The sequence below is a fragment of the Pan troglodytes genome, chromosome 4 (genome assembly GCF_028858775.2).
Source record: "Pan troglodytes isolate AG18354 chromosome 4, NHGRI_mPanTro3-v2.0_pri, whole genome shotgun sequence".
Classification (NCBI taxonomy): Eukaryota; Metazoa; Chordata; class Mammalia; order Primates; family Hominidae; genus Pan; species Pan troglodytes.
Genome location: NC_072402.2, coordinates 38,407,733 through 38,433,587, shown reverse-complemented (window position 1 = coordinate 38,433,587; position 25,855 = coordinate 38,407,733). Strand labels below are relative to the sequence as shown.

The window sequence follows — 25,855 nt, the reverse complement described above, 5'->3', positions numbered from 1 at the left end:
TACATTTGAATATGTTTGAAGTATTTTATAATTTAAAAAATTGATGGTTACTATAATAGCCTCTCATGGTCAATACCATAAACCAAGGCAATAATGAGTTTGTGTGATTTTCCAATATTGCCAGCAACTAAGACACCAGGTTATCATTCTAAATCTCAGTTTTTAAAATTAGTGCAAGTCAAAAAAAAAAAAAAAAAAAAGGCCAGGTGTGGTGGCTCACGCCTCCTGTAATCCCAGCACTTTGGGGGGCTGAAGCAGGTGGATCACTTGAGGTCAGGGGTTCGAGACCACCCTGGCCAACATAGTGAAACCCTGGCTCTACTAAAAATCCAAAAATTAGCCAAGTATGGTGGCACATGCCTGTAATCCCAGATACTCGGGAGGCTGAGGCAGGAGAATCACTTGAACCCAGGAAGCAGAGGTTGCAGTGAGGCGAGATCACACCACTGCACTCCAGCCTGGGAGACAGAGTGAGACCCTGTCTCAAAGAAAAATAAATAAATAAATAAATAAATAAATAAATAAAATAAAATTACTGCAAGTCTCCAAAGTAAAATTAAATTGCTTACCTTTAAGTCATCATTTGAAACTTCAAAACTTTATATAAACCCACTCTGTCTTTTTCTTTTTTTTTTTTTAGGTGGGGGAAATTGGGGTGGGATAGAAGGTATATGTATATATTTTTTTCTACCAACTCAATTTAGTCTCTTCTCATTGCGTACTTTACACCACACAGGTCATGAAATAAATCCATCAGCATTCTCAGTAACTAGCCTGTGATAAATATGCCTGGCACCAATGCAACGTATTTAAGCCCTTTCAACAGCTTTTTCTTTGTGCACATGGAAAGCCTGCAGATTTCCATGCACATCTGCATACAGAATCCACAACCATGATCTGCATTATAATTAATGTAGCAGCACATCTGACCAGGTCCACAGAGTATTGATGTATAACCAGTTTTGAGATCTGCAGGGAACTAAGGATGCCCTGGGGAGAAAGTGAGGCTAATTTCAGATCAGGCACTGGACAAGCTGTAAGTGGTAAGACACTTGCTCTCCTGAAACAGCTATGGCATCACTGGAGAAAATCTTAGTGTGCATGTATGTGTGTGTGTTGCATACACATACATTTACTTCAAGTCGTAGTTTCTCTCCTCTTGCACTCCTTACCACATCCCTCATATACCCACTCTAAATGATCAAGCCACAGCCCAAACATTTACATACAGATACATTAAAACCTTAGATAAAAAGCCTTCTTTGGTTACCACTGATGGAAAATCACCGAAGCATGGATTCTAGTAGTGGTGTATAGCAAGCACAGAAATATCAGACCTAAACTACACACCCCTCTCATTCTATTCCCTTGGTAGTTAAGACTTTCTTCTTCTTCCCCATCCTATCCCATTAAAAATGTTTTTACATTAAAATCTAGATAGAAATCTCAGGACTAGGCCAAGTTCCTACTTACATGCATTTCTTCAACGGCCTTCAGGGACACTCACTGTCCATGTCCATTGCTCCATTCCACAGCTAAAGCACAGAATGCGGGCCCGTGAAACTCAGCACGAAGCAGGGCAACTTTATTCTGTATCTTTTTAGCCTAGAATGCTGAGTCAGCACTGTCCAATAAAGCTTTTTGTGATGATATCCAATATAATAGCCACAAGCCACATGTGGGTTTTGAGCACTGAAAATGTGGCTATTGTGACTGAGGAAGAGAACTATTGATTTTATCTAACTTAAATTTAAATAGCCACATGGTGCTGGTGGCTACCATATTGGACAATGTTGCAGTAAGTGAAAGACTTTCATTTGTTGTGTTTTCACTTAGGAGACTTGTTATATACAAAACATTCTTTAAAATAATTTTCTGTCTCTCTCATCTACACACATACACACACACACACACACACACACACACACAGATACATTAAATCTTAATAGTGCTTAACTCTGGGCAAGCATCTATAGAATCAGACATTCAAATATATTTTGAGTGAATAAATACGTTTATATTTAACAATTTTTAAAATAAACAGGTAATATTTAAAAATCAGAGAAAGCTATAAACAAATATCATAGTCATTAAAACTAGGCATATGAAGATATATACCGATATGGGAAATAAACAGAAGCAAAATGCAAAACAAAACACAAAATACCATCTATGTTTTTGGTCATAAGTACTAAAATATTAGGTAGGTACGTGTCAAAGGATTGAAAGGGAACATAACCCATGAAAATAACCAGATGGAGCAACAGGTTATAAATGGATTTTGAACATTTGTATATAAGTAAAGTTTTAGAAAAAATAAACAAAGGTTGAAAGGCAATGCAATTTAAAGGACTGAGTGTAGGAATAGTCTCATAAAACTTGAATGTTGGAAGCAAATAACTACCCATATGAGTGGCAACTTGAGGGCTGAGGATATGGAGGCTGAAAGAATTCCAGTCATGGGCTGCAGAGGGAGATGTAACTAGAACTGAGAAATCGATGACTTAAGAAAAAGAAGGGAAAAGAAAGCTTGTAAATGAGAATAAGAGAGCTAATGAGGAATAATGTTAATATTCAGTCAGTAAAAGACTTAACGTTGTTCCAAGGCCATTGGCTGAGAGGCCAGAAAGGCTCAACATTGCTTTCCAGATGTGACCCATTCCTGAGGTTAGCATCAATCACACTTAATTCCCCTGGACAGGTGAAGCAATGGAAACAATGGTTCTCAAACTATAAAATGAGATTCCTAAGCCCCATTCCCAGGGCCTGAGAAATACTGATTTAAAAGAATAACTTGCTGTAAATATCTGGCATAGGAAAAAGTGTATGAACACTCTGATGCTCTTTATGGATAAAATCTGTCTTCTATTTAATAAAGATGACTAAACAAGTTTTTTTTTTCTGTTTTTGAGATGGAGTCTCACTTTGTCACCCAGGCTAGAGTGCAGTGGCACGATCTCAGCTCACTGCAACCTACGTCTCCTGAGTCCAAGTGATTCTCCTGCCTCAGCCTCCCAAGCAGCTGTGATTACAGGTGCACACCACCATGCCTGGCTAATTTTTGTATTTTTAGTAGAGATGGGGTTTCACCATGTTGGCCAGGCTGGTCTTGAGCTCCTGATCTCAAGTGATCCACCTGCCTCGGCCTCCTGAAGTGCTGGGATTACAGGCGTGAGCCACCACACTCAGCCTAAACAAGTTTTTTGATAACTTGGGGAACTTTAGTGCCTATGACCATAGCCCCTTATTGTTTCACAGAATTTAATAAAGAAGGGGGACCAGAAAAGCTGTCTTTGAACATGTGAGGACCTGTCAAGCAATAAAGGTTGAAGACTTGCTTTGTGGAACATCAAGGATAAGCCAGAAGGGGGATGGTTTCAGTGTGATATAACGACGTTTTAGAAGAAATGGGATCCCATAGAAGGTGGTGGGCATCCTGTCCATAAGCTATGCTAAATGACAATTTGGTCTATAATTTGTGTGAAGAATTTAACCAGCAACACTAAGATTAGATGACCAGTAACCTCCCTTTCTACACCTTGATACAGCCTACCTGACACTAGTAGAATTTACTACTGCTACAAAATAGAACTCAAAGTTCATTTGAAAGTATTTTATTTTACATATAACTGCTTCATGGTAATTGTTTCATGGTGATTACATAAGCAGCTCACATCAATATGATTTTTACTTTTACATGGAAAATCATTTGATTCCTCTCTCACTTTTCTGGTACCTAAAGTCAAAGTCGATATTGCATTTCCCTCACACCATTCCAGGATCATTTATTCAACAAATAATTTTTGCCATCTAATAAGTGTCAGGTACCACGCATTCAGGCCAGAAAATAGCTAAACTAATCATCAATACACACAAATTAAGAAACAAAAGTCCTGAATCTGATTCTCCTCACACTCAGGTTTCATTGTCTCAACCTATCCCTGTGTTTCAGGGCAGACTTTCCTGTATTACACCCCTAGAGACCCCCCCAATTTTCCCTCTTACCCTCACCCCCATTATCTGAAAGGTGCTTGAGCAACATATCTAGCTGCTGCTTCTCCCCAGACCTGACACCAAGTCCAGGTGTCTCTGATGCAGTGGAGATTGGGGGCCAGGAGGATGAGGACTACCTGTCTAGAGGGAACAACAGGATTACCATAGGGAAGGAAGAAGAAAACTCAGGGCAGGATATTACACAGTAAGAATGAACCCTGGGAATTTTAAAGCAGAGGACTAGAGCTAGGAAAGGAAAAGGGGTGTTTTTTGTTTTTTTTGTTTTTTAACAAGGGTTAGATAGACTTACTGGAAAGCCAGGAAACAGAGGTGACTTCGGAGCCCAGGGCTTCGCATAAGAGAAGTCAGCAATGCCAAAAGGTGCCTCTGTATACTTAGCAGCTGTGAGGCAATCAATCCCTCGGGGAACCTGTAGGCCATCACTCTAGTAAAGATGATGTTTAAAGAGGGGACACTAAGGGAAGAGGAAATTACTACTGGTACTTTTTTTCCTATCTTATTGTGAAATATGTCCAAGAAATAAGCATATATATATATGCTATATATATAATATACAGTGTAAATAATAAGAAACAAATACCCGTGTTCCCACCTCCCAAAGAAAGAATATTTTCTTCACCCCTTTTGCTCCAGCTCCTTGAGCACTCCCAAACAATTAAAGTAGATTCTTGTCAGGTGTGGTATAATTTCCTGAAACTGCAGAATGCCCCTGTGCAAACTCTACCCACAACATCACCCTTACTTGCCTCCTACTGCTTAAAAGTTCTTTTAATGAATTAAGATAAAAATATTCTTTCTATACTAAAATTAAAGAGTTTAAAATAGAAAGTTAGCATATTGCTGTAAGTCTCTTTAGTCAAAATGTAAATGATCCCAGCTAATTTCCTGTTTTAATAGGGGAAAAGAATTTGAAAGATAAGGTCCTATGACCCTGAAAATACTGGGGGATGAAGAAAGCTGAAGTCCCAACAAAAACTTCACATACCTCACCAGTTTCCCCTGGACTCGAACAATTAGCCTTCATGCATACATAAAGAGAGGTTAGGAGCAGAGATACTTCCTGGTCTGTGTACCTGCGCTCACCTGAGCAACCACTAGGCTGCCCATTCTTTTCATTCTCCCTTGTGGTCACAAACACCTGGTGTTGCCTTGGCAACGAAATAAATATGCTGGAACTGCCCCCTCAGGCTTCTAAGTCGTTGGCCATTTGTTTCACTAAGTTTACACAAGAAACTGGTACTATTTGAATCTAATTAATCCAACCAAAATTTACCGAGTGCTTCCTATATGAGTATATGTCTAGGTTGTCTATTTTCTAATTTCTCCTTTTCAGTTAGATGATATGCAAACCCCATGGCACTAATTGTTTAAGGATAGGAATGAGGATTCTTTTGCACAGCCATGTTTGTCTATAAGAAGTTATATCCTTGCATGTTCCACTCTTTCTTTCCTACTCTGGAAAACAATTCCTACACAGTCCCAATCCTTCCCTGGGTCCTATTACAGGGAGGCTAATGATGTTGTCAGTGGCAGCAACTCTTCAGCAGAGCATTGATATTATGAGCTTACCTTTTCACCACCGTAACACAATGCTGACTTGACTCAGAATCAGATCCCCTATCTCCAGATCAAAAAAAAAAAAAAAAAGGGACAATGCCTTAAAAAGAAACAGATTAGACAAAGACCAGTCCAGGCATTTGATTATGTTTAAACTGAGTTGCGCCGGGTGCGGTGGCTCAAGCCTGTAATCCCAGCACTTTGGGAGGCCGAGGCTGGCGGATCAAAAGGTCAGGAGTTCGAGACCATCCTGGCTAATAAGGTGAAACCCCATCTCTACTAAAAATACAAAAAAAAAAAAAAAAAAAAAAATTAGCCGGGCATAGGTGGTGCACGCCTGTAGTCCCAGCTACTCGGGAGGCTGAGGCAGGAGAATGGCGTAAAACCCGGGAGGCGGAGCTTGCAGTGAGCCGAGATCGCGCCACTGCACTCCAGCCTGGGAGACAGAGTGAGACTCCGTCTCAAAAAAAATAAAATAAAATAAAATAAAATAAAATAAAATAAAATAAAATAAAATAAACTGAGTTGCCCCACACTAGTCAGCAATGTAGAGTTAATCATTACTAGAATGGTCAGCATTGGGAAATAACTTCAGATATTAGACGAGGAAATGGAAGTGCACAACTGCTAAGTGACTGAACTAAAAACACAGTCAGGTAATGGCTGATCAAGGACTATAACTATGTTTTCCAAACCATGCATTTCTTCTGGGTCCCCAAATATAGCAGAGTCATGACTAGACAAGGATTGTTCTTCTGTAACTGAAAAACAAACAACCTCCCTCCCTGAGAAGCAACGCTCTCCTAACCTGAACCCAAAACAACCCCTATCAGAAGCTCAAGGTCTTCCTCCGGAGTTCTTCTGCCTAAGGAGAAAATTCTCATCATCACTCTTCAAATCTAAAATGGCTTATGGCATACAACCAGTTCTCAAAGAAACCACTAGGTTTAAAATGAAAATGAAGCTCTTAAGTCTTCCAACAGGGAAATCTAAGATAGCTGGCTTCCTGGCAAGTGTGTGCTCCTCCCTCCATTGTGGGAGACAATCCAGTCACTGGAGTTTCTAAAAGTGGCATATTAACTCTTCCAAGATAACAGGGCATCATTCACTGAATTACCTTTTCGAAGACATTACATGGTACCCCAGTTCTTTGGAAAAGGTAATTAGCTTCCCATGGGTGACTAGTTTACTCCAAGTGAGCACTGTGCTCATCAGAGGACAAGGATGATCTCTTTTTGTGGGAATAAAAACATTATCTTGCTTGTCAGGAGTGATTTATTTTTTACCTTAATAATGATGTAAGCCCTTTACGATACATATTTTTAATTGGTAATTACCCCACCATGATAATAGATCATAGCACGTGCAATAAGCTGGGAGCTTTAACATCAACACATCTGACCTAAATTCAACTTAATAAGCATCTATTGCGCACCTAATATGTGTCAGAGTCTATGCTATATATTGGGGAATTACATTGCTCAAATGTATCCATTTGGGGAATATCAGTGATACTAAAACACTCTATCAGATTATGAATGGCTATTAAAGTGAGTCTGGCAAGTGGTCCACCATGTCTTGCCTTGGTCATTAGAGATTTGAATCCGGTTAATGGCTCCACATTTAAGAGGTTAGTGGAGAATTTGGTAAGGATATATATAAACACAAGAAACATACTTTATAGATCTGAAAATAAGAGCCACAAGGAAAGGTCAAAATAATTCCAACAGAATAAAACAAAAGTGGAGAATAAAATCCTAAAGGGTGACCTTGTTATCCTATAAGACCCAGTTCCTCCAGGAAGCCTGGCCAGGAATTCTACCCACAATGATCTCCTGCTTCTCTGAGTTTCCACTGCATTTGAGATATAGATCAGAGTACTTAGCACTTGATCAATCCATTATAAATCGACTTGTATGATTTTCTTTTTAAAATATATTTGTCTTATCTCTCCAATTATATGATAAGCTCCTTGAAGAGCTTGGATGTTATATATTTCTCTGGTACCCCCACCTACAGGCTTTGCCAACAAGCACAAAAAAACTGTTGACTTATATATAAGTAGGAAAAACATGTTAAATGAGAAAACTAAGAGTGTTTATCACCGAGAAAATAAGATTATGGCAGAGATATGTTCTATTCACTGGCTATTCATGTGTTCCACATTTGCCAGTCCTCTTGCAATTAGGGGAAGCCTTATAATAATTTCTTAGGTACTGGACCATGAGTAGAAGTTTCTGGACCAAAGCATAAAGGACCAGTTTCAACTTCTAGTTTTTTCTTCCTCCCACAAAGACCGTGGAAACCCCATAATGGGGTGATTAAGTCACAACATGAAACCTGCTTGGATCACTGGGTCACCACATGAAGAAGAGCTCTCCTAGAGATTTACTTTACTCACAGTCACATTTGTGTGAGCAAGAAAAAAAAATCCCTGGTTGTGTTAAGCCAGAGATGAATTTTATCTGGTACCATAGCATAGCCTAGGGGTATTACACTGACTGATATTAATAAAAGAAGACTAAAAAGAAAAATCATTTCAGTAGTAAGAGCTGTGACAGAAAGTCCTTCCTGAGGTAAGACTACAGAAGAAAGAACTAGGAGACAAAAGACAGACTAGGCTCAATGAAAGGAAGAACTCTGGCAGGCCAATAAAAGACATCCACCTTTCATTCAAACAGAGCCCACAAGTCCACTTGGTGAGAAATAAAAAAGGGACAACTGTGGTCAAGAAATTTGAATGAGACGATTTCAAGGTCCCTTCAAATGCTAAGATTTTATGATCTATGTTTGGCAATGGATTCCTAATATATGGAGGCCAGAAAAAGGACATGCAGTTTATGCTGAGTTGTAATTCTTTTAATAATATACAGAAGCAACATCAAAGTATCTCCCTGTAAAATCTTGCAGGGACAGACAAGAAAAGCACCAAAAGACCCAAGGATCCTCTCCCTTCCCCTGTCCATCTACAATGCCACACCTTTCAAAGTACTCCTAGGGCTATTTCACAAGTTTATTGCCACCTCAGCTCAAAGCTTGTGTCACAAGGAGATGACTTCATTGATAAAGATTTCTCACAGGATTAAGAGCCTTCTCGGTGGCTGAAATATCTTGAATTAACCTCTGGAAAGAGGGTGAGGTTCCGTAGGACAGGAGTGTTTCTAGACTCTTGAAACCATGTGTTATTTTGATGCAGTTATCATGTCCTATCAAAATATCTCTTGTTTAAATTACAAGGGTGGACTGTTAAATTTCTAAGTAAAGATATTTAGTTTTATTCCCCGAAAATATTTTAACAGTAGGGGAAATGTCTATATGTTACATACACAATGGTAATGCTTAATGACCTGAAAATGTAACTTAAAGAATGATCTCTGCCACTTACTAGGGCTATGACCTTTGGCAAGTTACTTAGCCTTCGTGACTCTCAATTTCTTCCTCTATACAACAAGGGTTAAAATATCTACTTCATAATGGTGCCATGAGTTAAATGAGATAATGAGCTTTGTCAACTAAAAAATGGAGTTCAAATGTAAGGTACTTGAGGGAAAGTAATGAAATAACACTCTCTAAAAATGTTATTTTTGAAATCAATGTTGGAGTACCTAAGCATTAAGATAATAGACTAAGATAATTAATAAAGCAAGGGTAGCAAAAAGAGAGACCAGTTCAGCTTCATTTAACTCATCAGAATTGTGCTATTAGCAAATCTAAGAAGAACTTATTTTAATTTCAGTATATCTATGTTTTGTTTTATAATTTAATATTTTTATTTTTAATTTCATAAAAATCACATATAATCTTTTCTGTGTTAAAAAGCATCTACAGTTCTTAATCTGACCTTGAGTTTATCTTTAATAGATTCAATAAAGACTAGGAACAAAAGTATATAAAGTCTTACGATAGTTCAGTGAAAGATGCAAAGAACATATACTATATATGTCATGTGGGTTAATTATATATTTCCTGGTACTTGTGAATTACTTCAACACAGAACTGAGAGGGATTGTGGCAGCGTGAGCAACTGCAACAAGTGTAACTCAAATAAAATGGGTCTGAAGATGGAAACTGAGATATATGGGATATTTGATCACGTGGATGGAAGATGCAGCTTAACGGTAATAACAACTAATTATGCCTGCTTAAAGACAAACAACTTATGAGCGCAGGGCTCGGAAGGCCGAGGGTGTGAACTGCGGTCCCCATGCCATCACTTGTATGGCATGTATGCCATCATCAGAATCAAAAGATGGCTCTCTTTTGTCAGGTCAAGTGAAAAACTCTGTACACAGCTCATACCCAAAACTCCTTAATGGCACGTTTTAGTAAGTCTTCTAAATCCATGCCTTGTTTTGATAGTGTACACATTAAAAAAAGCCAAAGGCATTGTTCTGTGTCTCTCTGTAATGGCCACATGCTAAATCGGCCATGGTTCCTATACCAAAAGCTCTGCACTGAGGAGACTTAGCAGAAAGCCGGGCAGGAGGTGCCCCTCTTTGTTGCAGCTTTCATTTTTAAAATAAGTCATAATTTCTGCATTGGATACAAAGATGGGTTTACAGCTATTAGCCATCATATTAATAATTTAGAAAATACATGCCCAATCACTGATGTTCTTTCAATTCCCTATGAACACAGCTGCAACCCACATTAGAAGTGAGGGTGAATGGATATTTTTCAGATGAGATATTTGGGCTGAATTATTAGGGTAGCCTGTACTACAAAATTACCAATAAACATTGCTTCTGGCTCAATTCAGCCTGAACTCAGTGAACCTAGCCAATGGTGACAAATCAAAAACTCTGAAATGCCCAGTGAATGAATCTAACTTATCACAGAACCCTGTAGGAAGTAGATGCCAGGATTAATGAGCCAGTGGTTTCACCATGCCATGCTGTTATTTCTTCACATAAATGCCCTCAGATGAGATTATCTTTATGTCATGAAAAGGAGAAAAGGAAGGTTACATTATTTCAACTGACAGGTTAACTACTGCCATTACTCGAATACACATATTTGTGGGCTAAGTTTTTTCTTTATCCTAAAAATTTAAATGTAATTTCCACAATATAAATTAAAAACACATTTTCATTTTTGGGAAAAGCTGTCATTGGGGGCACCAAACATAAATTGTCCCAAAGTTAGAATTTTCCTCTTTATTTCCTCTGCATGTCTATATGCACATCTACCGTGATTTACCCAAACTGCTCTGCATGCTGTTTTGTATTGAGTATCTAACATCATCTTCAGCAGGTTGCATTCCCATATCATATTCCCTCCACCATCAACAAAAGGTAATCTAAGCGCAAAATCATTACTATACCATCACTTGTATGGCATGTATGATATTTAGTACCAATACTGAGGAAAAAATAAAGATACAAGGATGAACTTGTATATTAAAATAAATCAATCATATGGTTACATCATAATGGATTGTTTCCAGCTAGCATGTGGTGACAGTATTCAATATCAAACAGGCTACTCAGCAAAAAGTACAATTATTAGAGGCAGGACATCTAGCATGTTGTACTTAACCTACTTTGTGTTCTGATATTATTCAACTTTATTGTCTTTATTCCCTTATTAAATTTACTTAATTATTATTAGATCTTTAACAATTTTGAGTCAGAATTGCTGTTAATGATGAGTAAAAAAATTGTATGAAGCATTATTCTGTTGTTAGATTTTTCTCCTTCAAAAAGCAGAAATCTTTCAGGCTTGTGATTGAGGTTCTTATTCTCCTCTTTTTATCTTTGCTAAACCGTCAACCTTAACAATTCAGGCCTGCTTGCCTTCCCTTAACCTAATGGCATATATGACTTTAAAATGTTCAGGATTCTGAATACAAAAATCTATTGCTATAGAAACAAATATTAGCCCAGAGTCAAGTCAAGTGAAAAACTCTGTACACTTTACTATAATATTGATAAATAACCGCTACATTATGAAATATAAGTATCTTTGAAAGCATCTATCACTTGAGTTGATTTGCAACTTCTCATCAGTGTTCTGAGTTGGCCCATTTTTTTCCAATGAAAGATCCCATTTCCCTTGCCTTTGAGAAATACAATTTTTAAAGATTCCATTTAGCATCCTTTATTGCATTCCTACATCATAAAGTTATGCTTTATAGCAGCATAAAAAAGCTGTAAAATTAGCATCCTTGTAAACAACATTCCATGAGCACTGGTGAAGCAATCCGTAATTTGTACTGATCTCTTAAATGTGACTTGAGATTACAGTATCCATGATTTCAATTTTTTTTAAAAAAAAGCACTAACATAAAACAAGCGAGAATATGATGAAATGTAAAAACAAGGAAAAGTATTTTTCATTAACTCATATTTTAGAAATTTGGTGGTTGTGTGCTGCTAAATTCTTGGATGAGTTCTCAAATACAGAAATGTTCCATTCTTGTATGAAATTCAAAATGAGCATGTTTTCTCTTCTTTAATATTTTAATGTACTAAAAATAGTCTTTAGGAAAGTGTATAACTGAAATATTCTGTGAACCCACCCACCAGTTTACCTCTAATTAAAATTCCTAAGGTAATATGAACAGATTTACTTTATCATTAAAAATCATAGCTTTTTGTTCTCATCTCTGAGGAGATTCCATTGTGTTCTCTTAGTTGAGTAACGATTACAACAGCTCCTCAAATTCACATGTAGCCCAGCTGTACTGTATTTTAGCAGGAGGGTATTTTTTAGGGTTTACACTCTGAGGCAACCAAATGAGAAGTCTTCCCGTGGGAAAAGGGGTGCCCTCTCAATGCCTATAATGACCATTAAATTTCAAACCACAAGATTGATTTCGGTTAGCCTTCCCAAGGAAGCCTGTGATATCGATTTGCCTCCAAGTTTAAAACACACCGCAACCTTCCCCTCGGCCGACCGAAGAAACAGCATTTTTTTCCTACTCCTTTGGGGCAGTCCCCTGAGCACGTGGCTGAAGTCGAGGTTAGTACGCAGCCAGCAGGGACCCTGAGAGGAAACCAGAGCAGCCCCGGGGTTGGGGGAGCCCTGGTAGGCGCTGGTCGTCCCGGACACGCCTCTTCTGGAGAAGCGCGTTTGTCCCTTACTTGGGAGGCCCCGGGTATCTGAAGCGGATCCCGGGTCTGGGGACATGAAGGGAAGCCGTGGCCTTAGGGAAGGCCCCAAAGAGGCCTAGGCCCCGGAGGAGGCAAGAGCCGCGGCCTAGCTTCCACCGCGTACCTGGGGCCAGACACGGCTGGGGCGGCGCCGGAGAGCAGAACTCCAGGCTCTGAAGGCCGAGGGTGCGAATTGTGGTCCCCTCCCACCCACGGCCTCCCCATCACGCGCACGCAGCCCGCAAGGGGCGCCCTCCGCGCCACTGCCCCAGGGACACCGTTCATCTGAGGAACTCTCGCGCCCTGCGTTTCGTGCCGACAGCGACGCTCGGAGTCCCACCTGGGAAACCTGGGTTGGCCCGGAAACCTCGGGAGGCTCAGAGCTTGCGTGGGGCGCTCGCGGCGCCCCAGCATGCCGCCCCGTTGCGGAGACCTCACCTTGCAGCCCAGAAACCGACCCCAAGCCCACTGCAGGGCGAAGGGCCCACGCGTTCCAACTGGCGCGAATATAACCATTCCCAAGACCGGCCCCTCCCCTCCCCCCACGAGACCCCTCCCGCCGTTCAAGGTCACACCAAAACCCATCATTCTCTATATCACATACTGAAAATGATTTTATTTTATCCATTTACATTTAACTTGATATAAACTTGTCCGGAAACGTCAAATAATATGCTTTATATTAGCTCAAACATTTATTAAGAAAACCGAATTCCATAAATAAACACAGACATTAAGTTAAAACATATCACAAATTGACCAGTATGTAACAAGAATGCTTTATCTACACAAAACATCCTATTTCACATATTTGTTCATTCTTAGAAAGCGCTTCTGTTCTCTGGGTTTGGATTTGACCAGCACATGCAGAAAGAGCTGATTGTGTTTCTCTGTACAAAGTTGCAGGGTTGTAGATGTCCGAGTGCCCCCATCGGCTGCCAGCAGGTGGCCGAGGGGCACGAGGGACGACAGGACCACCACAAAACAACCAAGGGCACAGAGCAGCGAGAAGACAGAAACAGAAAAGGAAGCAAACAAACCCCAGTCCTGAAGGATCCAGAAAAGAGATGTGGCTTTTGCTTTTACAAAAGAAAATTTTGCTTACACGTTTATTTTATTCTTCCTTATAAAGACTTATCAAAATGGGTCAGATCACCTCTTCCTCGTCACATGACTGCTTTAGTCTACTCCAGCCACCCAATCCACTGTCACGTTCCTCCTGAGAAGCCTTCCCTTCTACACTCTCACACAGTTGTGCTTAAGAAAATGAAAATAAGATAAAATAAAAATAAAAGCGTTATCTTGCAAGCCAAGAGAGGGCTGCACGGATGTGACTGGGTGGACTGGGCAAGGGTAGCGTGGTGGGAGAGGAAAGAAAGACAGGAGCTTGGAGAGTACAAGGATAAATCAAATCATATCACTTGGGCCCTCAGATGAGGCGGTTGGTAGCAATGCTTGTCCTCCTTTAAGACAAAAATCCCTAACATTGTGCTGTCCCTTGAACACGTCCGTGTGTGACCTAGGTGCACCGTGTCTGTGCGCGCGCGTGTGTAGCGTCTGAGCGTGAGCGAGAGTGCGAGTGTGTGTGTTTCTGCCCACAAACCAGTCCATTGGTGTCTGATTTCAGATCCTGAGTCGACTCCCTGGTACGTAAAATGGCGGGAAGGATGCTTTTTGCCGGGCGCGGGAGGAGGGTCGCGAAGTGTGGGGAAAGAGGGGACCGGAGGGGAGGCGGCGGGCGAGGGGGGTCGTAGGCGTCGCGTCGAAGGTGTGGGTGGGAACGCCGCCAGTCAGAAGGCCGGGAGGAGGGCGCGAGCACGGCCAGCGCAAGCAGGGAGGCCAGGGTGGCGGGAAGGGTGGGCTGAGGCGCTGGAGACCGGGCCGAGGGCGCAGCTGGGTGGGAAGGGAAGAGGGGCGGCCGGGAGACGGGGGACCGCGGGCGATCGAAATCAGGCGGAGGGGAGGCCTCGCGGGCTGGGGCTTGGGGTGAGCCCGAGCGAGTGGAGGAGAGAGGCGAGGACGAAACGAGACGGGGCGAAGGCCGGGGCGGGACGGGGCAGGGCGCCGGGGTCCGGGTGCGCGCCGGAAGGGCCTCGGGGCGGCCCCGGGGGCGGTGCTGGGGGCGGAGCGGGCCGGGGCGCGGCTGCATTAAGTGAAGCTCATAGAGACTGTGTGCTCTAGCGCCTTGCGGCGGAGGGAGGCGATGCTGGTGCCCCGCCACACGTCGCTGCTGTCCGGGGAGCTGCAGAGCTGGGGCGAACCGGAGACGTTGCTGGGGCCGGGGAGGGAGGCGGGCACCATGCCGGGGAAGGCGGGCTGGTAGAGGTGCGACTGCAGCCCCGCGCCGTTGGAACCCGCCAGGCTGTTGGACAGGCCCATGGAGTTGGGCGGTGGACCGGCCGCCAGGCTGCACTGGGACAGCGACTGCGCCATGGCCTGCTGCCTGCCCAGCGCCGGCGGCAGAGGCAGCTGTGACACGCCAGGCATGGCGGCCGCCGCCCAGCGGGTGTCGTTGGCGTGGAAAGAGCACAGGCTGTCGCCCATGGCGGCGGCAGCGGCGGCGGCAGCCGACGGGAACTGAGGCAGGCCTGGCGTGGGCAGCAGTGTGCCGGGCGCGCGGAACACATTGGTCGTCTTCTTGCGCTTCTTCCACTTGGCGCGTCGATTCTGGAACCAGACCTGGAGCGGGCGGGGCGGGAGACAGACAGGGCGCTATTAGCCGGCCCGGCGGCTGGGGAGTTGGGGCTTGAGCCCCAGAAACCCGCCTCGGATACAGCCGCTCTGCCCTGGGAGGAACAAGTGCCGTAGGCCCGACAAGCCCCCATACCCAGCCGGAGACTGTGGCTCCCCACCAACTCCTGGCAACTGGCGCCCCCTGCACCCACCAAGCGCGGAGTCCTGCGCTCCTAAGAGCTCGTGCCCCGGAGAGTTTACGTACTGTGCAAACACACCAAACGTGTGCAGTCTTCACCACGCCCTTGCACATTCTGTGCACTGCACAGATTCACAGGTCTGCAGTCAGGCATGTGTCAAAGCTCGACCCACAGGTGTACAAATGAAGATAAACGTGTACCCATGTAGCTTAATAGCATGCCTTATAACACTGATGGGCTATAGAATTTTCAGAAACGCTGGAAATTTGGAAATTGATGACAGGCTGTGGATAACATAGTTTCAAAATCGAAAGACAAAGGAAAACCCCTAACGCTACGGTTGACAGAGCGGAGAGGTTAATACAGTGATCTGCGTGGGAAAGTGAACGCCACTGAGCTACAGTGTTGTTTGGGTCACCACCATGACTTCCGATTCCTCCCATATTGCTTCGTGCTACTGCCACAACTCTCCGTGCCTCATTCCCAAACCACTCTATGGACACCTTTGGGCTGTACAAGTGGCTGGAACCTGCTGCCCCAAGAGCCTTCAAGCCTATTCTTTTTTTTTTTTTTTTTTTTTTTTTTTTTTTTTTTTTTTTGAGACGGAGTCTTGCTCTGTAGCCCAGGTTGGAGTGCAGTGGCACGATCTCGGCTCACTGCAACCTCCGCTTCCCGGGTCCCGGCTGAAGCAATTCTCCTGCCTCAGCCTCCCGAGTAGCTAGGATTACAGGAACGCGCCACCATGCCCAGATAATTTTTGTACTTTTAGTCGAGACGGGGTTTCACCATGTTGGCCAGGCTGGTCTTGAACTCCTGACCTCGTGATCCACCCGCCTCGGCCTCCCAAAGTGCTAGGATTACAGGCGTGAGCCACCGCGCCAAGCCAAAGTCTATTCCTTTCAGGAACTTACCAAGGGTCCCAAGTAACAAGACCTCCAATTCCCTCAAGTCGCCCCCGTTTCATTTATAAACTAAAAGCAAATTTTCGGACCAATACGAATTAAAGGAGGTCACATTTCACCACGAGATATATGAATCAAATTTAATTTTGCTCAGACAAACCCAAACGTCCTTTTTCAGGGAAATGAGTTTGATAAAATACACTCCAAATGAAAACAGCCTTCCTTTTTTTTTTTTTTTTTAACAGTGGCCCGGGAGTTACAGACCCTGTCAGGCAAATTTGCCTAGGCGTGTCAAACCCTCTATCACAGAAGAAGAGTTCTGCCTGAAAGATATCACATAAGCTGCCAATCCAAGATAACTCCCATCTCCCCCATTTGAATGTGATCTTTTTAAATGACAATAATAATAATAATAATAATTTGCCAGCAAGCCTGCCTGGAAGACTTGCAGTTTAAAATCTAGTCATCTGGCGTTTACTGTGCCTAAATATAAATGATGTGGGACAAGCCCAGGTACTGAGTTTCCTCTTAGAATTTGGCCAACGCAATTTGACCACCATATCCGTGGAAAAAAACGTTGTGCATCCGTTAATCTAACCTATTTAGTGTTTACTCTGTAAGCTAAAGTATCAGGGGTATGGACATACCTGCCCTCGGTCTCGGTGAGCCAGCAATGTTCAGCGGTGTGTTCATGCCCAGGCAAGCGTAGACGCACTCTACGCTTACCAGTGTGAACGGTATTGCAGTCTAGAATACTCCCCCAGCTTGGGGCCGGCCCTCGCCTTTCTACCGTGCCTGCGCCGTCGCCTACCACTTTCTTCCTGTGGTTTCTACCCCATTTTGCAGATTGCTGCGTATCCCAGTGTCGGCGATGGATAAACAGGTCTCGTCTCTTCCCAGTTGCAGCCCGTGAGCTGGTGGCACAACGGATTAATGAGGCAACAGGGCTCTAGATGGTGAGTGGGATCAATGAGACCCAATTGAGCTGTTAGCGGTCTTAGGCGGAGAGCATCTCTCAGGAGGAAAAGAAGGCACAGCGAGAAGACCTAAGGCCGCAAGTCGCTGTGCAGCACCCACCCAAGGCTGGACTCGGGGGAGGTAGACGGGACGGTGTCTGTGACTAAACGGTTCCCACACCTTACACGCCGCACCGGGATTATGTTTTGAAAGGTGTCTTATAAAATCAAGACCGGTTCCTAACAACCTGCAAGTGCCAGTGAATCCCGAAATGTTTGTTTGAGGGGAGGGAGTGTGAGAGAAGGAGCAGAAAAAAGAAAGAGGGGGAGGATTGCCCAGTAGAATTTCAATAGAAAATGTGACTACCAGAATGGTTTCTGAATCTAGGATCTGCTCAGGCACAGGCGGAAAAGAACAGCTGTTAAAGAACTAAATATTATAGAAATAATCGGAAAATCGTGCTCAATTATGTTTGAGGGTTAGTAGTCAAATGATGGCTACAAATTTTTTTATGTTTCATGGCTTACTGGGATTGGGAAAAAAAATCTGCGTGGGGTCTGAGCACCTCCGTTCCAAGCTACGATGCATATGTTTTTTAAATGTGAATGTTTCCACTTGAAAACTAGAGCATGACGGATTAAAATGCAGGCAAAACCTAAGGGAGATTTTTAGAATGCACAGATGACAACTCCAGGAAATATATTAACCCCAGCCACGGGCCAACTTTGTACTCAGTTTGAAATGCAGCTCTTCTTGGAAAATGCTTAATACAACAGTGAGAATCTAATGGAGGTTAGAATCTAAAAATCCACTTTCATGATATCTGCTGTTACAGTAATATAGACATACTGTAAATGTATTTTAAAATATATAGCCCGTTTAATTCCCCAGCTATAAATGACTGAGAAATAGAAAAAAGAGGGAGAGAAAGAGAGAATATTACTTTTTCCCCCCTTGAAGCAAATGCTTTATGAAGATCTCATTGGAATCCAGCAAATGATTAATGTGAAGATTTTGGAGGAAATCTGGGGAGCTGTATTAAAGCCTAGATCTCAGGTTCATTTCGATCAGCCAGCCGTGAACTCTGGGCCGAATTCATTACACTTTAATAGTGCTGGGAGAGGAAGAAAATGCAATTTCTCATTCCATTAGAAAACTAGAAAACACACTCAGTTTGTCCCCCTATTAAGATGTGGCAGGTGACAGGGCCATTCTGGGGGACACGGTCAATGGAATTACAGCACATTATTTTTGTTCATATAAAATATTGAAAGGCAAGCCTGACTGTGCAGAAGTTATTTCACTGATTTGGTTTTTATGTAAATAAAATATTGAAAGTTAATTAATCCATGCTAGAGACTAATGATTATGCTTATTATATTGCATTTGATCACATAATTTGCATGATTCTCACATTGCTGCTTAATAAGCCATTCCAGGTTATAAATAATTCTGAAATTGGTTTCTAATAATGGCATGCTATAAAAGGAATGGTTTTATTACACTGGCCAGAAAAGAGGAGCGATATCAGACATGGAATTGGCCTCCATGTGAGTAGAGATGCTTTAATAAATACTTAAAAGTATGATATATACCAAATAAAGATAAAAATAAGTATATTGGATAATTTAGTCTAGAATCAAAAAGCATCTTTAAAAATATACAATTGCAATGAATTAAATGTTTAGACAATTTTTAATCAGCGCAGTGGCCCACATACTGAAAAGAATGTGTGGCAGGCAGTCTGTTAACTATAAAGAAAACTATGAAGTACTGATCATATAAGAACATAAGCCAATTACTATTTAATTTGAATTTGGTCAAGGAGCAATGGTACAGTGAATTGTGAAGTAAATACATTTTCCATAAATTATTTTTGCATTACATTACATAATGTTAATCATTTTGAAAAGTTAATTAAGAAGGTTATGTTGATCTGATTACTTTTTAAACTATGGAACATTATTTTTAAAAATATTGAAATTGCCATTCTATTAAATTGTGTCTATCAGCAGGCTCAAGCTATTATCTTTGCTTGAACATTATGCTGGAACAATTAGAGTACTTTGTCTCTTCTTCTTGTGCATTCTTTTGTGTACTTTTTGGAAATAACTATTTCTGTTACATAGCTTATATTTTATTTCATTTACAACTTTTTCTGTTAAAAGAATAACTGTCATTAACCTTTGGAAGACCTAATAAAGTTTAATAGACCTCGTTTTCTTTTTTCATAAAATCAGTTGTTCAATTATATTTTATTTGTGATTCTAAGTTCTATTTTAATTTAAACTAATTGCCAGTATATCTAGGTTAAGACACAGCATTTTACACTTTAAATAAAGAATTAATAGATAATCTTTCTCTTAAAGGACAAAACCCCCAAATTTATGAATTTCTAACCTGCAAGATTGAACCTACAAGCAAGCACTGTCATCAGTGTTGATGGAAGTATTGAAATTGTATATTTATGTAAAGGTTCAAACTCAACTTCAGATATTTTTTAAAAGGTGAAAAATAAAAATTTTGAAGAGCATTACTAACACATGTTTACAGTTATACAATTAGTACTCTTTTGGTGTGTAGTTTTAAAAGACCATGGTCTAGGCCTTTCACTAGCAAAACCACCCAGACTTATATTGTATAAAAATGCTAATCATTATGTTAATCAATATTACTTTATTAATTTGACCATTTTAAATCCCCAATGATATTAATTTGCTATTAGAGCAGAAGCATGCGCTATCTTTTCAGTTTAGACTATCTTTAAAATGCCGAATGGAGACAGAAACATTCAACGCTGTGATTACGGACGTTCTCATTGCTTACTTCTTAGATCAAATGTAAAGTAACTAAGATCTTAAAGTTAATTTTATAAAAGTAGGTAGCACTGGTTTAACAAATTGACCAGGTTGATGACACCCAGGATATCGTACAGAAAATACCACCGTCCAAGACGGCAAAGGAAGATTTTTCAGCACCCTGGATAGCTCAAGAGTGAGTACCGGCGCTTGGAATTTCACCTCCAGGCACCTGTCCATAAAATATTTGATATGTCTTCATTCTTTCTTTTAAAAAGCAAAAAAAAAAAAAAAAAATCTGGGATTCACTAGGCTTATACTTTTATTCACCAATTTTCAGAATAATTATAGGTGTGATTTTCTAGGTTATATATAATTTACAGCTTGGAGAGTGGTTGGAGGAGAATAAGGGGTCAGCAATGATTTCCTCTACTGCCTGTCAACCTTTCCCGTTCTGAATGCCCCTTCTTCAGACATGATATCCACAACAGAAAGCCTTCATTTCCCCTCCACCACCGCAGCTTCCTTAGAGGACTCCAAAACAAAACGGGGCTCGCCGGCTGTGGGAATCTCGTCAGCTGCCCCCAGCGCACTGGTAGACTACGAAAGTTCAAACCCCTTGCAAACATCAAAGCTAGGAATATTTCGCCTGAGTGCAGAGGGAGGGTGATACTTAAGATAATAAAGCCACGCCGTGAAACCTGGGTGTAGCACTTTTTTAAAAGGCGCTCATTCGCCTTCTTTGCTCTTTTCTCTTGTTTTCTGTATAATTGTTGCATTCCTCCTTTTATCCAAACGCTTAACACAAACTCATTAGGGGGTAATATTTGTCAATAATGCGAGCGGGAGTTGAGGTGCGCGCTCGGCTGGGCCGCCCGGGGGGGCGCTGAGGTTGCCTTCTTAGGCGGAGGAGGCGAACCCTGTAGCCCGACAACGCCGGGCTTCGATTTTGAGGAGCTTCTTCCGGGATGTCGCTACACTGGCCGGAGACGGGCCTTGCGTGTCCATTGGGGGATGGCGATGGGGACCAGTTTCCGGGTAGAGAAGGAGATAACTCGATACAGGAACGCACAGGCAGCCTGAAAGCAGCCCAGGATCTCGACAGGGGAAGGGAAGACCCTGCTCCCTTTGCCCAAATCCTCCCGCCCTGTCCTTGCCTTCTGTCCCAGATCCCAAGCCCCTCGTACCTGCACTCGGGACTCGGTCAGCCCGATACGCAGTGCCAGCTCCTCACGCATAAAGATGTCGGGGTAGTGAGTCTTGGCGAAGCTCCTCTCCAACTCGTTGAGCTGTGCGGGGGTGAAGCGCGTCCGGTGGCGCTTCTGCTTCTGTTGGCCCTGCTGCTGGCCGGCTTGGCTGGGGTTCGGGCCGCCCTGGGGCCCGGGCTGCTTGTCCGGGTCTTTGGCGCTCACCGCCAGCGAGGCCGGAGTAGAGCCCACTGTGGTGATGTCCTCCCCGGGCAGCAGAGTGGCTCCCTCCACTGGGTCAGAGTTGGGCGCCAGGTCCCCCGGATGGCCCCCGGGGTCGGAGCCCCCCACGCCCAGCCTACACTTCACCGCCTCCCGGTGGCCCAGAAGCTCGGCGGCATCTTTCATACCTGAGGAGGCAAGGGGATCGCGGTCACTACTTTCTTGGCGATGCCAGGAGGGGCTGTCTTCCCCGCGCAGCCTTCCTTCAACCCGTCCTCGGCCCCCTCCGCACCCGCGCTTGTCCTAAGGAAGAAACTCCCAGGGTATTCAGCTGGATTCCCCCAGAATTTGGACAGCCGGGTTGGAATAATATCTCCCGGCCCCTTGCCCTCTCCGCAGCCGGCTCCCGTAGTAAACAGCCCAAGCTTTCGTCTCTCCCACAATAAAACACTCCCAGTCCCGGCAATAAAACATGCCTCTGAATCCCTTCCATAAACAGTACCCCAGGCGCCCCAGGAAATCGAGAGCAAATCTTTGGACACAGGGGTGCGGGAGGCAGAAAGAAAATTAAACAATTCCTCGGTTGCTGCGGCACCTGCGCTTCGGCAGCCTGACGAACTGTACCTCCGGCCCTCAGCCGATTCCCTCTTACTTTCGGAAGATGAATAAGCCTCCAAGCTTTCACCCCCCGAAATCAACCCAAATCAGCTCCGCCTCCCCCTCAAATCAGAGAAAGTGTTTGGAAAATGGAGTCACATCCATCACCGAAGATTCCCAATCCGGAAACCCAGAGCTCAGCAACCCAGATAGCATTAAGGAAACTCGAGTGAACTCTATGGACAACCGTGAATCAAACTTTAGAGATTTCAACTTTTCTTTCCAGAGAAATAAAAGGCGCATTCCTCACAGCCATTGGCAACGCTGAGTCCCTTGCAGAAGAGGGGGGGATGACTGTGAGGTTGAATTTGGCTTCTCTCCTTCTCAACCAGCACACTTAGCAAATCCGCCTTGATGGCAGCAGCTTCTCCTTTATGCCAGATTTTTTACAAATTACACCACACTTAGAAAAGGAGGAGAGAAGAAGATGGTGGTGGGGAGAGAGAAACGGGGGGAGGGAAGGAGAAAGAAATCCCAAATCAAAACAAACAGGAGAGGAAAAAAAGAGAGAGAAACACCTCCTAACAAATTATCACGGGGTATATCGCCTTTCGAAAAAAAAAAAAAAAGGCGGGGGAGGGGGGAAGCGAAAAATAAGAAAAACAAAAAGTAACAACATTCCCCAACTCCTTTCTTGGATCTACATATTCCATAGATTTTTTTTTAAAGGCGATGTTAAATCAAATTAAACTTTAATGCAGCACAATTACTTTTAAAGAAATTAGTCCATTTAGGTTGCATTAAGGTAAAATAAGGAACAAATTGACAATTTCCTGCCCCGGCTTCTCCTGGCTGCCCGGGCGAGAGGCGCGCACTCACCTAGCCTGGCGTCCAGGAGGTCGGCATGAGACAGCATCGCGCACCGCTCCAGGGCGAAAGCTGTTCCCCCCCAAATTTTAGCGGCTTTAAGTTATTTAAAATAGATATAAGCTATAAGCTATACGATATAGATATATATAGATCACCTAAATGAAAGAAAATTCGGTTTGTGGTTAAAAAGGGGGCTTCTTGCATTATAATGTCCTTTAGAGAGACGGGGAGGTGCTTAACAGTTGAATGAACCCGTGAGCAGCTCGGCGAGGGGACCAATCAGGAGGGCAGCCTGCAAATGTCAGCGCCCGGAGAGTCCCCCACTCCGCCCGCCCGCTCGCCTGCGCCCGCCTGAAGGAGGCGGCGGCAGCCCTGGCAGCTCCAGCCCGGAGCAGGAGCTAAAGCAGCGTCAGCCGCCTCGGCCTCGCCCTGAGCTTCTGGGCCCGGCTCCCTCTAGTTCTTCCCTGCGATTTTCTCCAGGCTCCCCTTTCCTTCCCCTTGGCCGGCGCTGCGCGCTTCGAAGGCGTAGCTCTGTGCCTCTGAGCTAACATCTTCCTAGGGCAGGGGCAGAGCAGGGGTCAGAGCGGGCCATGACCCTGGCGTGACCTGAGGGTCGCCCCCACCTACGCTCTCTGGGCCTGCCGCTCATATTGGCCCGCCAGCCCAGGGCGCGACGAGGGCACACCGCGGCCTTCAGACAGCGCCTAGACTTCGCCGCGGCTCAGCAGGCCTGCGCCTAGGGTCCAGGCGCCCTGGCTGTGCCCCGGGGTCTATACGAGCCCCAACCCCACAGTGGGCCTAGAGCGCAAAGAGTCGGCTTCCCTGGCACCGCCAGCGCCCGCTGTCTGCTTTGGGGACCCTCGCGGAGTGTGGGTTCGAGCGCTCTGCACTCTTCTCACCGGGCTTCTTCCCGGCTCCTGCTCTTCCGCTTGGCCCACGCCCGCATCCTCGCCCCTAACTCGCTCTTTTGGTCAAAGTTTCTAAGTTCAGCTCGGCTCCCAACTCCACTTAAGGCTGTAAATAAAGTTAAATGCTCTTTATTTTCCTCTTGAATATGTTAAACTACTTGAACAATTTAAAGTGCTTTGCACAAGTGAAGCGAACCATTTCTAATGTTCTGATTTTTCAGAGCCAGCCAACAACAAAGTTTAGATTAGTAATATATTTCTAACCAGAGTAATTTTCAAGATCATTAGGCATTTATGTAATTAGTGCCAAATCTATAAGCTTTTATTACGATTATTAGAGTAAAATCAGTATAAATTTGTACTAATTTACTACTGTTTAGACTTGGCTGTCAAGCCTAGAGGTTCTTATTGTAAATGATAACTGAGGAAATTAAGTGCAAAATTCTGTACCATTTCTGATCTGCTCCTAAACAATCCGTTTCAATTGTATTTGTAGCAGAACATAATGCCCTTTTAAAGTTATTTGACTTGTATTTTTATTTGCAACACAAGAAAAATGCCCTCTACCCAGTCACAATGAAAGCTGATATTTACTACTCCCAACTTGATTAACATTGATTTTTAATTCGAGAGTGATGCAATTAAGATTATTCATTTAGTGCAAATAAACCTTCCACAAAAGGGTGGCCCTATGAAGTCTGTTTTAAATAATACTGAGCAAATGGCTTTTTTTGTTCGCAGTCCAATTGACTTAGACAAAACATTGAAAATGCTGGCTGAGAGCAGATGCGAGAGGAATTGTGTGTGTGTGTGTGTGTGTGTGTGTCCTCAGCTGTATGTGTGACAGGGACCGAGCAAGGAGACAAAGGAGGCGGCAAAGCGAACTCTCGGGCAGTTTTGTTTCCTCCTTCCCTCCTGCAGCCCGTTCGCCTCCTCTCCTGCACACACACGTGCGCGCGCACACATATGCACACACGTGTGAATGCAGGGTATTGGCCACACCAGTTTCTTCTGAGCTGCGGAGACCGCTTCCCGGGAAGCTCCGGGCCGGACTGGGTTTCAGCGGCTGCTGCAGCTGCTACCAACGCGGCCTATGTGGGACTGGGCGCCGGGGTCGTGGACTCAGGCTCGCGGCGTGTCTGGGAGCCGCTAGGGTTTTTGGCAAGCGGCCGCAGCCCTTCTGAGAAACGCTTTGCCTGGGAGGAGAATTCCGAGACCTAAAGCAAACAAAGTCTCCCCAATAAAAGCTTTCTTTGCCCCCAAACAAAACCTCAAATCTAGAAGCTAGAGCGCTGGGAGCGCACAGCAAAAGGAGGCCAGACAGCAGCCCAGGGAGGGGCGGCGTGAGCTCAGGACGGTGACTCGGGAGTACGCACCGGCCTGCGCACGTCCAGGGACTCGCAGGAGGTTTCTGCCCACCTGGGTGGGGCTTGCAGGGTGTCCACACCGGAACGCAGGGTCAGAAGTGGGGGGAAAGTGGCTAAGGAAGAGACAGGGAGACCTGGCCCCAGAACCCTGCTCCCAGAAATAGGCAGGTCCGCCAGGCCGCACAGCCTGGCTCCACACGCTGTCTTGAGGGAGGGAGAAGGGGCCGCGACCTGGGGAGACAAGGATAAGGGCGCGGGGCCGCGCGTCTCCACGTGCGTGCACACAAGCGCTAGTGTCCCCATCCCACAGTCGCCCCCGGAACGGCGCCGGCTGTGCAGCGATCTCCCACACGCACTCGCTCGTATATTCTGTTTTGTTGTATCTTTCAGGTCGATAAATAAATGTGTAATAGTTAATGTGAAGACACATCAGAGTAATAACAATGGGACGAAATCAAAGGATTATCCATCTCTGTTAGTAACCGCTGAATAACAATGTTGCGGCGTGA

At 44.0% G+C, this 25,855-nt stretch overlaps 2 protein-coding genes across 6 annotated transcripts in view; both read right to left on the bottom strand.

Annotated features, from left to right (window-relative positions):
* Window positions 1-5,159, bottom strand: part of WDR41 (WD repeat domain 41) — a 177,747-nt gene extending 172,588 nt beyond the window's left edge. Inside the window, exons 1-3 of one of the 5 annotated variants that reach the window (XM_063811144.1) lie at window positions 5,000-5,115; window positions 4,304-4,423; window positions 1,474-1,535 (exon numbers count right to left, since the gene is read on the bottom strand). In XM_063811144.1, coding sequence (XP_063667214.1) covers window positions 1,474-1,479 — 6 coding nt within the window. In that variant the 5' untranslated portion in view covers window positions 1,480-1,535; window positions 4,304-4,423; window positions 5,000-5,115. Of the gene's footprint in view, window positions 1-1,473; window positions 1,536-4,303; window positions 4,439-4,999 lie in introns of all 5 variants that reach the window. The other 4 variants (XM_063811145.1, XM_054684288.2, XM_054684287.2 and 1 more) reach the window with 4 other exon arrangements.
* An 8,179-nt stretch (window positions 5,160-13,338) lies between these two features.
* On the bottom strand, window positions 13,339-23,959 carry OTP (orthopedia homeobox). The gene is made up of 3 exons (XM_001143053.7): window positions 23,081-23,959; window positions 21,383-21,792; window positions 13,339-15,344 (listed from the first exon to the last, which is right to left on the bottom strand). The coding sequence occupies exons 1-3, from the start codon at window positions 23,115-23,117 to the stop codon at window positions 14,814-14,816; spliced, it is 978 nt and encodes a 325-aa protein (XP_001143053.1). The 5' UTR covers window positions 23,118-23,959; the 3' UTR covers window positions 13,339-14,813.
* Between the last annotated feature and the right edge of the window lie 1,896 nt (window positions 23,960-25,855).

Bases quoted from the DNA above. Each gene is read 5' to 3' on its own strand.
- OTP (XM_001143053.7), bottom strand. From the start codon at position 23,117: ATGCTGTCTCATGCCGACCTCCTGGACGCCAGGCTAG. The intron at 21,793-23,080 runs GTGAGTGCGCGC...TTGCCTCCTCAG, and splicing joins CCTCCTGGACGCCAGGCTAG to GTATGAAAGATGCCGCCGAG. The intron at 15,345-21,382 runs GTACGAGGGGCT...CGCCCGCTCCAG, and splicing joins TGACCGAGTCCCGAGTGCAG to GTCTGGTTCCAGAATCGACG.